This window comes from Cyrtonyx montezumae, unplaced genomic scaffold (genome assembly GCF_038088225.1).
Source record: "Cyrtonyx montezumae isolate F1298 unplaced genomic scaffold, pur_monq_1.0 scaffold_0, whole genome shotgun sequence".
Taxonomy (NCBI): domain Eukaryota; kingdom Metazoa; phylum Chordata; class Aves; order Galliformes; family Odontophoridae; genus Cyrtonyx; species Cyrtonyx montezumae.
Genome location: NW_027071824.1, coordinates 42,125,110 through 42,141,725, shown reverse-complemented (window position 1 = coordinate 42,141,725; position 16,616 = coordinate 42,125,110). Strand labels below are relative to the sequence as shown.

General features: G+C 40.5%; 1 protein-coding gene across 1 annotated transcript in view; it reads right to left on the bottom strand.

Annotated features, from left to right (window-relative positions):
* The window catches only part of STX7 (syntaxin 7), a 32,762-nt gene extending 17,138 nt beyond the window's left edge, over nucleotides 1-15,624 (bottom strand). The window contains exons 1-2 of the mRNA XM_065733785.1: nucleotides 15,540-15,624; nucleotides 8,943-9,087 (exon numbers count right to left, since the gene is read on the bottom strand). Of these exons, the coding sequence (XP_065589857.1) occupies nucleotides 8,943-9,024 (82 nt within the window). The 5' untranslated portion in view covers nucleotides 9,025-9,087; nucleotides 15,540-15,624. The remainder of the gene's footprint in view (nucleotides 1-8,942; nucleotides 9,088-15,539) is intronic.
* Nucleotides 15,625-16,616: the final 992 nt, after the last annotated feature.

Genomic DNA, 16,616 nt, shown 5'->3' with positions numbered 1-16,616 from the left:
TCTTCAGCTTGTTGCAGCTTTATGGCTGAAGCATGAAATAAATGAACACACAGCCCCAGCTACTCTTAAAAAGAGGCCACAACACAGAAGCATGAACTTCAGGAAAAAGATATTTAGTCAGGGCTGCTTATTGCCTCCTTGCAGCCTGGAACTCACTTATATTCAGATCACACAAGATGTCATTATAGCCATGGAGCAACAATTTCCTTCGGTACTAGAGTTCAAGTCAGAACAATCACATCACCCAATTTCACAGTTGCTGTTCAGTGCTTCCACAGGAAATGCTGGTGCTTTTTCCATGCACGCCCATGCAATAAGCAACAAACAGGAGGTACCAAACTACAAGGAGGTCAACAACAAGACAAGCAGGACAGGCAAGTACAGTGAACTCAGTATTGCACAACAGCAACACCTGAGTCTTGTCACAGGGAGTACTGTTCCAACCAGCAGCTACAGCTGCTCCTCACAATTAGCTGTGATGGCAAGAGGTCATCCACCCCACCACTGCATTTTGCTGAATAAGGGGCAGAGAGGGTTTCAGTCACTGCATAAGGTTCAGAGATCTAAATTCAGTAGAAATAAAACTAACAATGAAGATTTAAAGTAACTGGTTTTCGGTCATTATTCATAGAAGCATAGAATGGCCTGGGTTGAAATGGACCTCAAAGATCACCAAATTTCAAGCCCTCTGCCATGAGCAGGGTCTCCAGCCACTAGAGCAGGCTGCCCAGAGCCACATCCAGCCTTGCCTTGAGTGCCTCCAGGGATGGGGCATCCACAACCTCTCTGGGCAACCTGTTCCAGTTCATCACCACCCTCTGAGTGAAAAACTTCCTCCTGTTATTCTAGCTTCTGAGCCCAAACAAAATAAATAGAACCAGCAAAGTATTCCTCTGTACATTCCAAAAGAGAAGGCCGCTTCACACAAGGCTCCAACTCAGCTACAGCTTCAATTGGAAAATAAGCACTGTATACAACAGCAGCACACTTACCTTTCAGCACACCTTTTCAAAGACCTTATGCACACTGTCATTGGTTGGGTAACTATTAAGAAATCACCTACTAGTTTCAGGTGAGTCAAGAAACAGCACAACTAGTTACAAACTAAATAATCCAATTAGATCCTGAGTCTCTTCAGAGCAGGTTACTGGAACAGAAGAATTATTTGTAAAAATGACACCTGTTCAGACCATTTAGTTTTTGTCTGGGGACAATAGACATATTCAATTTATTCAAATTCAATTTGGTGTGTTCTCCTTCTGTGATTCTGACTGAAATTGACTAAGGACAGATGCTGCACGTGACATTCCTGGACAAATGTTGTATAAAAGCTGTTACATACAACAAAGTAGCACAGTGGCAATAAAATCAGCATGTTAAGAGTTTCCTGTGCAAGTGTACTCTTTAAAACTATTAGTATAGTTCACATTCATTAAAGATTTTAAACAAATATAACACTGATGTGCCATACACTGTGTCGTCCCTGCTTTAACAAGTGTAATAGTTCACCAGAGTAAATAAATCAGGATACCACCAGCTGAAGAAATTCCAACCTAATAAAAAGCAACCCCACCCATCTTCCAAGAGGGTACCCAATTGCCATTTTCTAAGAGTACAGTGATTTGGTTCCTGAGAATTCAAAAATAAGATGTGCAATACATCAGTGTGGAGGTACCTCAACTATTTATATAATAAAACAAAAAATGGGAGACTTGAATGGTCCAAAAAGCAGGAAAAATAAGTCTTGTACTGTCTCTCATTTAGTTTTATTAAAGCTTCTTAAATTTCTAAATTTAAGAAGCTTTAATATTTAAGAATTTCTGGTCACTTGCCTGCAAGTGACCAGAAAGAAATATAGGTAGCAATGTCTGGAGTTGAGGATATGCCTTTGATTTTTCCCGTTCAACTGTAATCATGTCATGCTGGTGTACTATCATTTCTAATGGTTCTTATGAAGAAGCTGTCAAGTGGGACTGAAGTAATGCTTGTTCTTCTGATGTGGATGTAGAGCACATTAAATGCATCTTAAGTGCACAATAACTGATCATTATTACTGCTCAGCTGAGAGGAAGTCATTAAGCCACTTTGTATTCATATCCTAAATTCTCCCTGGTAACTCCCTGAAGCCCAAAGTCAGAACATTTATCCAAAGAACAACTTGCATTTTGTAAGCAGCGTGTGATTCTTTAAAATGCAGTAGCTGCACTAACACCATAAACCCAACCCACCTAAGCAAAGAAAGTTTGTTCATTGCGAGGTGAGGCCAGTAACACAAGAAGCCTTACTCAGGCACTGACATGAAAGCGAAGACATGCAACATCACTGACTGCTCAAGACAAGAAAGTAGCTACCATTCAGGGACACATTTGCTGTCAACCACTGACATGGGCTAATTTGAAGTTTTTACAGGAGAGCAGCATACTTTAAAAATGTGATAGAGGGCTCTCTGGATAAATCAAATTGCCATGTATTATCTTCTTTTCCTGAATACAAGGAGGGTGATCCAGCAAATGAATGAGGTATTTTAACTACCTTAGAGAGATTCTGAAAATTAACTCTAGACGCAGGAAAGAGAGTGATGATTCCTGTAGAAGAAAGACATGGAACTGTTGGAGCAGGTCCAGAGGAGGACCATGGAGATAATCAGAGAGCTGGAGCTACAAAGAAAAGCTGAGAGAGTTGAGTTTGTTCAACCAGAAAAGGAGAAGTGTCCAGGGAGACCTCACCGCAGACTGTCAGTATATAAAGGGAACTCATAAGAAAAACTTTTTACCAGGGGCTGTAGAGTCAGGACGAGGGGAAGAATATTTAAAATGAAAGAAGGTAGATTTAGGCTAAATACAAGGAAAATATTTTTCCACCATGAGATGAGACAGGGATTAGATGAACTTTAAAGTCCCTTCCAACCCAAGCTGTTCAGTGATTCAGGCAGAACTCTGCCCAGATCCCATCTCTGCTGGGAATGCAGGTTGTTATGCAAAAATTATCTTGTCTAGATGAAACCATATGTATGCTCCATCACCAAAAGAAACAGCTGCTCAGGCAAAATTGCAGATGTCTCCACTGGTCATCACGTTATTTGCAATTGCACAGTAATCTTACAATTTCTATTTCAATACTTCCAAACTAAAATGGCTTCGTTTTTGGAGATATTTCTTACCTACCTTTCCCAGACTACTCAGCCACAGCAGAGCAAAACAGTACAGGACAAGGAAAATTCTGCCTTTTCTGCACATATTAGCATAAGCAGAGCTCTAGGGAGTGGATGGAAGATTCATTTTTTCACTCTGTTTTGATACCAGCCTAAATAAATTCCAGTTCCTCTTGTCCAGTGTCATCCACCTAAGGCACAATGTCTTGGAAAAGACCATAAAATGAAACAACAATAAAAAAAAACAACAAACAGCTGCTTAGACCCCCTCAGCAATCAGCATTTTCCTGGTTTTACTGAAATCAGTTAAGTATTAAATTCAAGATTCCAGACCAAAGAAATCTTCCTGATGACGGCAATAGCGATAAAAAAATTCTGTTCCAATGAGTACGTTCCAAAAAAGTTCAGTTCTGATTAACTGCAGCTAACTGGAATTTTTCTAACAATGCCATTGTTACAGCCTCAACAAGCTCTACTTTCTTTAAAACCACACCTGTACAAAACCACACTTGAAACTGAAACAAAACAGATTCTGTTTTCATGTAGGGTGTGACTTTAACACCTCAGTGATTTTATTTACCATTCTACCATCTTTAATTGGCAATTTCTATTCTTCTAAAGAATAATCATATGAATATGTTAGAGAGATAAGCATGGCAGCAGACATATTTTCTCATGAATGTTTCAGACCATAAAAGGCACTTATCAGAACCCTAGTATCCCTCAGGGCTCAATTTGTGTTCATGATTTTCTACAGTTACAAAAACTGAAAGGAAATATCATATGATGGATGTAATTCAGCTCTGATTTTAACAACATTCAGTGAAAATACTGGCTTATAGAATGCTTGTGATTCAACAGAAATTGGACAAACTTGCAGTCGCAGGAGAGGTATCACATGATAGAGGTATCACAGAAGTGATGGCTGCTGGTTGAAGTTGACCTTCAGGGAAAGCACTCAATGTGAATAGATGTTTGTGCTACCTTACCAAACAGAAAATAAGGATTTGACAGGAAGCCGTGATCCTCATGAGAAAGACTCTCTTAAAGCCAGACAGACTCTCCCCAGCCACAGGCAGATTTTGGTTATGGAATTATTCTTACATATTTTTAAAATAATCTTCTAGCATGCAGAGCACATGCTTCTCCAGCAAGGCCGATTTTCACTTTGCACAAACAAGTGAAATACCCTATTCACTGACCTCTTCAGAACTGAGCAAGGGTAAATTATGACATTGTTACTGACTTTGCAGTCATAACTGGGCAAAAGCTTGCCATGACCTTTATAAACTGGTGGAACTGGGGAAGGAGAGAGGGACAGTGAAGGAATACAAATGCCTCAGATGAGTCACTGTGGGTTCTGTAACTGTATGATTACAGTCTGTAAAGCAGAAAACCCCTAGAACACTAAAACTGGGCATGCATTTATCAACGTCAGGCTTTGTTTGGTGTTCTCTATCATAATGCAGCATATGTTGCTGTACTGCTTTTCAACCAATGGCTCCTAAATCCAGGCTTCAGATGTCAGTGGAGATGCAGTAATTATCTGCGTAGCTTGCTCTCTTCTTAGGGGATTACACAGGCTTTGGTAGCTCAGTGAGAAAACAAACAAACAAACAAAATGGAGCAAAGTGGAAAAAAGGCAATGACCCACACACGGGAGAAAGACTTGAAACACAGGTGAACTACCTCAACTTGCAGAGTTCCTGTCACAGATTCAAAAGTCAAAACTTTCCAGCTGAGTAGAAGGGTCCCCTATTATCCTAACCACTTATTTCCTATTCTTACAGCTGTGAAATATTCCTTCTGAATGAACACAACTTCCATTCTGCTCTCTTTAGGATTCAACTTCTCAAACAAACCATTTTCCCTCATCTTGGCACACTGTTAATTCTTTAAAATTATTAATTCTTTAAAATACAGAAACTTGACAGATTTCAAATAAATTTTTGCCCTCACCTTTACACTTGCAGGAAGTCTGAAATTAACATATTCTAAAGCTTTTAAATTATGCTTTTTGTTTTACTTATTTTACTCATTTTTTTTTTCAATTTTCTGGATTTCCTCTTGCACAATTCCTTAAAGAAAAATAAAAATAATAATAAAAAAATCACAATAGGGACTGAATGCTCTCATCTTACTTTGCATTCCCTAGCATGGTAAAAGAATGTGCCTGGAAAAAAAAAAAAAACTTCTAAGGAAATAGGACTTTGTTTGCCATTAAGAACTATTTCTTGTTAGCTCATCTGGATGCTGTGCATTATTGTTCTCTTTAGTTGTCTATCTAGATGCAGTAAATAAGTGACCAACTGGAAGTATTTGAGAGTAATGCCTTCCTTCGGGGTGTAACAAGTTATAGCAGCTGTCATTATGCTTCCACTTAAGTGAGTGTGTGACCTATGAAACCAAGTGGGACTACCGCTCCTTTAACAAATACTGATTGAAATAACTTGATAACAGATTCTCCATCTGCAAAATCCTGACATGTTGGAGCTCTATACACCACGTCATTCTTTTATATACTGTTCTCCATGCTACTGTTCTTTATATTTAGAAAGTTAAGGGCAAAGGCTCAACCATCTGTAAATTTATCCCACACAAGGTGTGTAATATAATTTTCTAATCAGATAAAAGACAGGCCTGGAGTGAAAATTATAGTCACTTAGGACCAGACTCCAGACAGAACGACTTTCAAATCTTAACCATAAATCATGCTCTAGTAACACAGAAATTTAGCAGCTACCTAAGCAGTGCCAAAGTGCGCTACAGGCTTGTTTGCTCTTCCTATTTACATCTGAGATTTCCCTAGCTGTTCACAGTTCTGTTTCTCTCCCCAGATAACACAGATTCAAGACCAAAACAACAGGACACGGCTTGCAGGCATGTGAGCATGCCCAACACAGCTGACTACACTAATGCTCAACACAGAACACTACAGCTCATTTAGGCACATATGGTTCACACCCCTCAGGGTTTTGTACCACTGCTCAATGAAACAGTCACGGGAACTCTGACAACACAAGGAATAGGGTCTAAGAGCCGAATTCTGCCTTTTCCACCTGAAGACTGCTACTCAGCACTGGACACCATGAAGAGCTTTGATTTTTGCAGTCACAGAAAGAAGCTCAGTGTTACAGTTTTAACAAAAGGCTCAGAGAAATGATCCAGTGTAACTCCCAAATCAGAGCTCATAGGAAACATCAATAGACAAAATATGAGTTTGCTTCTCTTCAGGCCAGGGAAAGTACACTCCACTCCCCAAATATTATTAACATTGCTTGTTTCTATACAAGTGTTGGAAATGCAAAATAGAGCAAGCATACTTGTTTCTAAAGAATAGCTGAATATTTATTTTTATTCCCCACAGAACAGCCTAGAATTTAGGATCCCAAACACATCTAAGGTGCGTTTCTGGCTTAAATTTCCAAGAGATCTTGCACCTTTTGGGACCTAAAAATGACCTACCAACACTCTCTTCCCTCAAAACTCCACCAGCCTATTACAGACAGCACTGACTGTTCTAGTTTACCACGGGTTCATTGAAGGCAGAACAGATCTACAGCTCTTAAAGTGCTTTCACAGCTGCATGACTGGATCAACAGATCGATACAATCTGTTCTTTAAACTTAAAGAGAGTACTGTGCCATCCCAGCTGTTACCCAATATAAATGGTGCTTTCTATTAACACATAGCAGCTCAAACCAAAAACAATACTACCCACAAATGATTTCATTATTGGTCTGCTTAACCAGCGTAGAACTTTTTTAACCAGTAACAGTGGATTAAAGGACAAGGAAAGAAGGATCATCAGTATTAACATAATAGCAGCATTGTCTAGGTGGCATCATGAAATGCTTGATATTTAATATATGCTTTTTACACCGTGTACATTTGGCGTTTAAAACCAGTTCATAAAGAACCAAATCAAATTTACCACTTTTGGCTAAATAATTCAACTTTAAAGTTGAAAAGTACAAAAGTAAATATGACAATTCCAAACAATGTTGTTCCCTATGAAACTTCTGTATCACAAAACCTTTAGAGAACTGCCTAATTCAGGAAGTTGATCTGTATTCTTCCACAAGTTAAAGGGACAGCTTCTAGCTGGAAAGAATAGCTTCTCTTCAGCCAATCTGTACCTCATCTATATCTGTGTAGAACTATTCAGCTCGCCTGTTAACAGAAGTATGAATCAGTTTTGAGAGACTTCTTGTATCAGTAATCTGAAACTAAATTCTCTCTCATTCAACTAACCTCATTCTGAAAACCAGAGAATCTCCACAATTTCAGGCACTGGGATAAATTTGGTAATTCAAACATACTGTTACATCTCATCTCACAAATACTACAAACTTCTGTATAGAAGTGCAAGATCAGGTCAACAGCTTGGAAGCAAGAATATGGATTCAGGGTCAAGATTCCAGTTTCTCTCCCCTTCCCTTCCTAAACAAGATCATAAATGCACATAATAAATCTGACCTGGAAGTTCCCATGGTTTGTAACTTTCCAACAAGAAGACAAACAGCTCCTATGCATGGGAACAAAATAGCTAGAAAGTGGCTAAGCACTTAGAGAGGCCTATCCAGGAAACATGCTTAGCATACTCACAGAACCTAGATCCTCATAAAATCTACCAGAGGAGAACAGACTACAACAGTAATGGAGTGGTTAAAATTCTGTAGGATCTAGAGGTCAGTGAGGGATTTAATCCAGCTGTGTACCTAATGGTTCCTAAAAAACCACTTGGCTGGACTTTCTGAAGCTTGATCTCCTGGTTTTTGAACCAGAAGCTTCTCTCTATTGCTCGGACTTAGCCATCTAAATGTCAGAAAGGAGGGCTGAATTGCAGGTAACAGTGTGGCATGTTTCCCTCTAACTAAGCCTTGACAGCTTTCTTTTAGGAAGTCTTATTTGTTCCAAGGAGAAAGGAAAGGAAACACAGTAGAATCAAGAAAGGAGATGGAAGAGGCAGGACGAGACTACAGACTTACTGAATATAGCACAAGACAGTTAATTATGCTCAGTGACTGTGTTCACAATACTCTGGTTTCAACTACTGACTCACTTCATGCTTTCACCTAACAACAGAGACTTCTGTTTTACTTCTCGGTGTCTGTCACAGGCTGTCAGCCTGGCTTTTGATTGCCAGCCCCCTTATGATGAAAAGGATTTTTTGCACAATTTGAGAAACCAAATTATATTTGCTGTTCATATGAAATAAACCCATGAAAAATATAATGGAAAATGGATAGAAGGGAAAATGACTGAGAAGCCTAGCTGCCCAATCTTACCTCTACCTTGAACATCTCAGTTAGGTGGCTAAAATATTAGGTGGGATAAATCTAAGCATGGGTATATTAATACATGCACGATCGTATTTACATATCTAATATATATTTCCAAGGGCAAGCTATATGGCCACAGCTTCTACTCTGATAAGCAATGAAAGCTCTAGCAAATATTTGGTGCAACCCCTGCTCAGCAAACACCCTGACACACAATCTTAAGGTGCCACATAACTGACTTCGGACAAAACTGGCTTATTACCAGTGGCTGTGTTACTAATTATTCATTCATTCTGTGAATACTGCACAATACTGCAACACTCTGGGACACATCACATTAAACACACATTTGAAGGACCCGATCTGCTGTGTGGTATGCCACAAACCTGTGACATGGGCAGGTGAGGTCAAAGAGCGAATTCCCATGAATGAATCTGAGAAATTAACCCAGGAACACAGAGCACAGACACTGAAGTTTCATATTAACATGCGTAAATTCAACTTACAGCATTGTGTGATCTTCTGGATGTTAGAAGTTATGCGCTGGGCTAGTTGATTAGGATCCACCAAGCCGGCACCGTATGACATGGCTGGGAAAATTTGCTGTCAAAGTCATCCACGATGGGAATGGTATCCACCTATTAAGGACACCTAACACCCCAAAAAGAAAATAGAATTATGCCTGGTCATTGGTTTACAGAAGTCTTCATCATAAAGTATACAAGAAAAGATTCTACTCTTCTTAAACAGAGTATTTCAAACTCTGAATTTTGGAGAACACTTTCTTAAGAAGCGTTCAGGTATTAAGAAAGCATTAAAAAGGAATGTGACAATACAGTAACTCACAATTAGGTTTATTAATAAACATAGCTTATAATCTGCAATTACACTACAGCAGCTATGCCACAGAAACTACTACCTTAGTCAAAGTTCTAACATACTTTCCTCAGCATAAGCAAAAAAATAAATAATAAATAAATAAAAAAAAAACAAGAATACACTCATTCATTGCCTTTACAGAAAGTATTGAACATTTATTCCGTGACTGCCAAATCCTCTAATGAATTATACCCACAACCAATTGTATGGTTATTTCAACACCATGTATCACCTGTATCAGTGATAGAACCCACCACATTAAACTGCTGGGAAGAACAGTGACACTTTCTCATCTTAAGGCATCAGAATGAATGAGGCAAACACCAATGATTTTCAACTGCAGACAGATTCAACTAAATTCTGAATTGTATGAATTGCTATTTTATACTATGTTTCTCAATATATATTAATTTCTCTACAACTTGGCTATACAAATGCATTTGCAGACGTTCTTTTTTTTTTTAATTTTGCACCTAGAATATCTTATTTTAAAAGGCCAAAACTGCCAAAATTCAGTAATACAAATATGCTCACAAATATATTTGCTCTGAAGGAACACACATACAATCATACAGTATACAGTAACTATTGGAAATGTCCCAGTTTGCCTTCCACCATCAAAGAGCAACTTCCAGTCCAAGTCCAAAGATATCCAAATTAACATGACATAGCTATGGATACATGTGCAAATGAAAACTGGCAATGCATATGTTCTGAAGTGAGACTGTAATGGTCAGAGCCACAAAACATTCTACCCCAAATCTCCATCAAGGCTACAACTACAGAAGTCTGGGACAGAAGTTTGGCCCACAGATGCTACCGTGTGTGGTACATCACCTAAACTAGGCTGCTACCACAAAGCCAAAACTCTCCATGACTTTGGGAAGGCTGCCTCACCAGGGTCCCAAATCCAATTAGGAGGTTCCAGGCCTTGAAGCATCCCCCAGTAATAAACAATCTGATGGCAGATAAGAAGACATGTATTTGTGTTCTTCTACTCCACTTGCTTCACAATCACTGCTCCCTGCAATATACTTCCTATCTTAATCTGTTGCACATGCAGATTCAAGTTATTTTGGGTCACAAGTCAGACAGCTTAAATCCCACTTGTCGACACCAAGGTCAGCACAACAATCCTTGATCTCTTTGGAAACTCTAGGCAATATTGCACTGAACTGGTATTTTCAATGTAAAATTTGCAGCGAGTTAATGATTCTACAGCTTAGTATGTTGCCAAAAGAAAGTATATCATTTTAGTGGGAAATACTTCACATAAAATGCAGAGTTCAGTCCAAATAAAAGAAGAATACTCAAAACTGTTGACATTGCTTTTTCCTTTCAGATGTTATTTCTAAACACATCAGTAGCATGCTAACTGGAATGCAGTACTGGCTAAAAGTACTTTTTAGTTACATATTATTTTTAATGTTAGAAGTTAAACATTAAAATGCAGTTGCTGAGTAGAAGAGCTGGCAAGAGACCAATCATCTCAGGCAAAAGGTTGCAGAACTGAAACAGTCCTTCACGGCTGTTTTCTCACCTCTCGTTTGTATTCACTGACAGCTGCACATAACACATTTTTCAGGCATTTAAGTGCCGACAAAAGCAAAGCAGTTGACTTTTTTTTTTTTTTTGTCCTGGAACTTTCCACAACTGACTTCAGGTATCTTTAAACAAGTTACACAGCACTTCAAAGAGGAAGCTGCTTCAAATGTATGGGTTACATAACACACAAAACTTTGAGCTTTTCAACTTTCTAGCTACATAGCTGGGCAGCCAAACGTAATGGATAATGACAAGATGTTCAGATGATACAATTGCAAAGTTCACATGATATATTCTAGCACACGTGGTCTTCTCTAATGAGTAAACCTCACTCCACCAAGAGAAGCCAAGAGAAGAGTAATTACAGCTGAAATTACACTACACTTCAGAGTGCTGAGTCTAGGATGTGCTCATAACCGAAGGCCTAACAGTCACCACTGCTGCAGAAATCAATTAGTCCCCATTCTAAGAACACCCCAAAACAATAAAAGCTGGTGCAATTAATTAATATTTCCTAAATTTAACTTTTTATTTGAAAAGTTTCCTGCTTCTAGACATTGTGAAATAGCTTCCACTTTAGACATACAACAGCAGGTACCAAAAAAATCTTTCTAAGAGTGCAGCTATGAATATAGTTTAAATGCTAACATTTTTTCAATTTCTGAAGTTGTTTCTTTGGGAAACTCAGTTATTTAAAGAATTATAGTGAAATGAAAAGGAAGGGGTGTGGTTTGGGCAAGGAACAGCACATTTCTTTTAATGAGTATACACAGTCAAGTTGTAGCACAGCAGTATAAACCATAGCTGCCTTATCCCATACAAACTCTTGCATTGGCTATGATATTCCAGAGCACATTGATAACACAAATTGGTGGAGGGTAAGTTCCTGCTCTCTGACTAGTCTGGGAAACAGACTGCAAAGAGGAGTAAGCAGTCAGCCATCAGTTGTCATCAGTTCCCAATCACAGTGCAGCTCAAAGAAATTCTTTTTTTATCTAAAATTAAAAAAAAAACAACCCACCCACTCCAACAAAAAGACACTAAAAAAAAAACAAAACAGGAAGTGTGAGCTTCTTCCGCATTCTAGTTTAAGCAACTCTGGTGTCCAAACAGAATGAGCACTCCAGCTGCACTTGTACACCCTTCACTTGTCAGCCTGGAGCCACTTGCCCTCTGAAAACCCAGACAGCTGCACCTTGGGAAGCCAAGGGGAGTTCTGCTAAGAGCAAGGTCAGGATTTCAACCACTGGGGAACAAAACAGACATGCACTAAGCATTTCCTTCCAGACAAAGGCCTCAGAAGCATTCAAGACCCTGCATTTCCATAGAAATTATCCCTTTTCAGTTCCACAGTATTTAACTTCTCCATCATGCAACACTTAGATACTACTGCCTGCATGACTTTTTAAATGGGAACTAATGATACACTGCAGTTTGAGGAAGTACGCTTTGCATTCAAACTGCAACAGATCTGCATTTGTGGTAGCACTCCATCCTTCTGAAACTTTCAGCCTGGTGCAAACTTTTAATTTTACCTCTCATCTTCTGTTTGCCAACACTGCTTCAGAGTGAGAGCACACCTAGGGGAAACTCAGTTTTTCAAACTACTGAAAAATGTCCACCAAGAAACTGAGTCTATTGACAGGAAAAAACAAAACAACAACAAAAGAAAAACAATTTTAGAACACAACACTGAACAAAGCAAGACCTCTCTGTACATACACAAAGCCTAAAGAATTCAAGAGATTAATATGTACTTTTCCTAACTTGTACATTAATGAGCTCCTGTTCCTCACAGTCACTCTGATATTCCAAGTAAATAAAGATCCTTGGCATCAACTTGGTTTCTTAAAAAGCCTTCATCAGGAGTAGAAACAATCTGCTTTTCCCTTGTCTGTTTTCAGTAAGGTTGCTGCTGACTGCAGAGGCCAGTTTCTGCTGACCAGACAAGGACATGGAACTCTACAACCAACCAGCTCTCTGGTGTCAGCCTTAAAACAAAATTATGAGATGCAACAAGCACAGCACAGGCCAGATCTCAGCAGCCATCACCTAACTACACTTCAGGCTCTTGTCAGTTAACAAGCATCTAATCCATTTGGTATTTTCTCATTTAGATATTCTATGATTTCTTTCTTGTCCTATAAAAACTGACCATACACAACATCAAGACAAAGAACACTTAAGCAATTATTTCATTATTTAAGGAATGCTTAAGAATCACGAACTAGAAATGTTTACATGAATCCTTAGCTTTTGGTAAGAAAAATGATATGTTACATTCCATAGAAATGCTTGAAAATTTAAGCCTGATTGGAATTAGAATTTTGCGCCTTTAAATATCCAGAGACAGGTCTTGAATACACTTTAAGAAACAAACAAACAAACAAAAACCAACAAAGCTTCTCCAAAGCAATTCCTTTGTATACTAATCTCTGCCAAATATATGTCTCCTTCAAATAGGGTGAAAACACAATCAAAAATGATGATGTGTGATATAAGTATTAGATTCTACTGCCATTCCTCTCAAAAAGCAGCAGCCAGCCACAATACTAACTACTGAAGATTTGTATCACAACGATTAGTAAGATTTCTGCAAGTTGACATTGCACTGTGCACCTCATCTGAATAGGTTTCCTTCACCAGCTTCTGAGATGAGACAAGGTGAAACAGTGCTTTTACAGAGCAGCTCCAGCTCCCATTCTAAGGCAGCCCCAAATAGATCATCATTAGAGATCAGCTGTTGCTAACCTCAGCAGCAAGTAAAACTAAACTTTAAGAAATCAAAGCTCCTGGAATAAGGGTCAGACTGCATACTATATGGTAACTACTTCTCTGCTACAACACCAGAGGCATTTTCACAACTGAGAGTACAGGCGAGAATTACATCTGTCACTGTTCTATCCAATGGGGATGAGGGAGGAAAGTTTTGTTTGGGTATACCATTCTCCCCCCTCCCCTGCTAATACTTATGGTCAAAGTATTTTTAAGAAAGACACCATAATTTCCACTACTGTGCTTTAACAGCTCTGGATAGGCTGGAACCCTGATCCACATAGGCATTCTGTGAGCTTCTATAGCACAAAAACAACTATGGGGCATAATAAACATGCTAACAGAACAGCAACATGATTTTCTCCCTGCCTGATTCAAAGAAATAAAAGCTAAACTATCCAGATTTTATTTTTCTTTATCATCTTGCTTCAGGTAGAAGTAAGCCTAAATCCAAAGTGGGAATAGGAAAGCAAGCAAAGTTTTAAAATAAACTTTATTTGCTCTAATGCACGAACACTAAGACAAAAGAAATAAAAAGGTAATATTCTATTCCACTCTGTCCAGTCACCTTGGCCTTGCCTCATCGGTTGTGCTGAAGTGCATCAAAACCAAACTTACTTCATGCAGTGACTACAAGATTTTTTTTTTTAAAGAAATAAGATTTGTTAAGACTGTGCAACTCATCAGCATCACTTCCCTAGAAAAGATTTCTCAATAAAGATGTAACTTAAACAATACAGTTGCAGTTAAGCATTAGAAGTGCTCACTATAGAAACCTGAAATGCAATTAGGCCTAAAGGACAACCCATGCTGTCTCAGCATACATGGCTAAAAAGGAATGTACTTATCACTATCCAATTCATCCTCACTGATAATTACGTTAAGCAACAGAAGAATGTGCCTTTTGCAAGCCTGACAACACACGTTCTCAGGGAAATGCCTTCACAAAGAGAATCACACTTCCGAGGAGGAAATAGAAGACAAACACTGGGAACTGAACCACCAGAATATGGCAATGACTAAATCCAAGTCCTGCACTTAATTTTGCCAGAGCTTCTCTTTGGTGTAAGCCATCAAGAGAAGTGTTACTCAGTACTTTTGAACAGGGCTACAGAGATGCCTTTACAAGAGGAACAGAAATACAACAGCTGAACAGAGCATCCAGCACCACCTTCCTCTCATTTTACAAGATTTCAACTTTTTATGTTCCTCTTTTCTATTAACAGCATTCACATGAATTCCTGAGCTCGCAGCAAGAGGCCTGCAGGGCAACTCCTGCACAGAAATCGCCCTGCTATCCTGTTCCCAGCTTCTGCTTTGCTTGCTCATCAGGGAAAGGTCAGGATACGCAGGCACATCAGCTGTAGCATTAAGCACCCCCTGATTTCGGCGTTAGGCTTTTATGAAGATGCAGTGGTTCGCATTTCGGGCCTGACAGAGCGAAACCCTTCACAGCTTCACCGAGCACCCACTTCTCAGGCAGCGGCAGCAGTAAGTCACTCGATGGGAACTGCAGCGATAGCGCCGGGCCCCAGGCTCTGTTTGCACAGGCGATTTGCAGCCTCCCTTCGTGCAGCACGCTTGGCTCCTGTCACACCTCCAACACCACGAGCACTCCGATACACAGCATGTAAGTCTCCACAGAACACCGGCTCGAGGCCCCAAGTCCTCTCATCGCAGAAAACCAGGGGGATGCCACGGCGAGAGAAGCGCGACCGGCCGCGCCCTGCCCTGCCTCCCCGGTGCCGGACAGCCTCAACCCTACCGCGGCTCCCCGGGTACCGCCCCAGGCCGAGGCGGCGGCGGCCGCGAGCACCGAGGCCCCACTCCGCCGCCGACGCGCCGCCCGATCGAGTGCGAGCGGGAAGGAGGCGGCCGGCCCGACCCGCTCCCGCTGTCCTTACCCGGTCCCGGCGTGCCAGCTCGCACCGGGCGCGGCGGCGGTGGTGACAGGGAGGCCGGCTTCCCGAGGGAGGGCCCGGGCCTGGCCGCCCGGCACCGCCCCGTACTGTCATGGGGCGGGGGCCACGCCGTGACGGCGGAGGCGTGGGAGGAGCGGCCGCGGGGCCGGGCCGGGTCGGACGAAGGAGGGCTGCGGGCCCAGAGACGCGGGAAGGGGGCACTGCGGCCTCTAGTGGGGAGCGAGGTCTCAGGGGTTATAGTTGGAAAGAGGACTGAGATCATCAGGTCCAACCATCAGCTCACCACCGCCGTACCACTAAACCACTTCACTCGGTGCCACATCCACTCTTAAACAGCTCCAGGGGCGGTGATTCCACCAGCTCCCAGTGCCAATGCTTCATCTTTCCTCCTGAGAAGAAAGATTTCCTAATATCTGACCTGAGCAAGCCTCCTCTGGCACAACTTAAATACATTACCTCTTGTTTTATTGCTAGTTACCTGGAAGAACCTTGAATTTAATGCCTCCATAGTCATAAATTAGCAGAGAGAAAAAAAAAAACAGAAAACACAAGAGGCATAAGAATATAATATCAGGAAACAATGCTGCAGCATCAGAAGTTAGGGGAAAATGTCAATAAGGAAACTACAGTTTCCTTATTTTACAGTGCCATTATATCGATGTCCTGGGTGACCTTCTGTTTTGGTCATCATCTCTAAATGGAAGTGGAAATTAAGTAAGTTGAAGGAATGGATGATTATAAATATTTTTAAAGAAGTCTGGTGAAGGCTCTGGAACAAAAGTTGGATGAGGAGTGGTTGAGAGAACTGAAAGTTTTGGGCGGAGGAGTTTCAGACCTTATCATTCCCTACAACTACCTGAAAAAAGGCTACGGTGAGGTGGGAGTCAGTTGCTTCTTGAAGGTAACATCAGTAGGATGAGAGGTGGTGGCCTTAAGTTGCACCAGAGGATGTTCAGGTTGGAAATTAGGAAACATTTCTTCTTTTAAAGAGTGGTGAGGTATTAGAACAGACTGTCTAGGGAGGTGGTGGAGTGGCTGTCCCTGGAGGTGTTCAAGAAG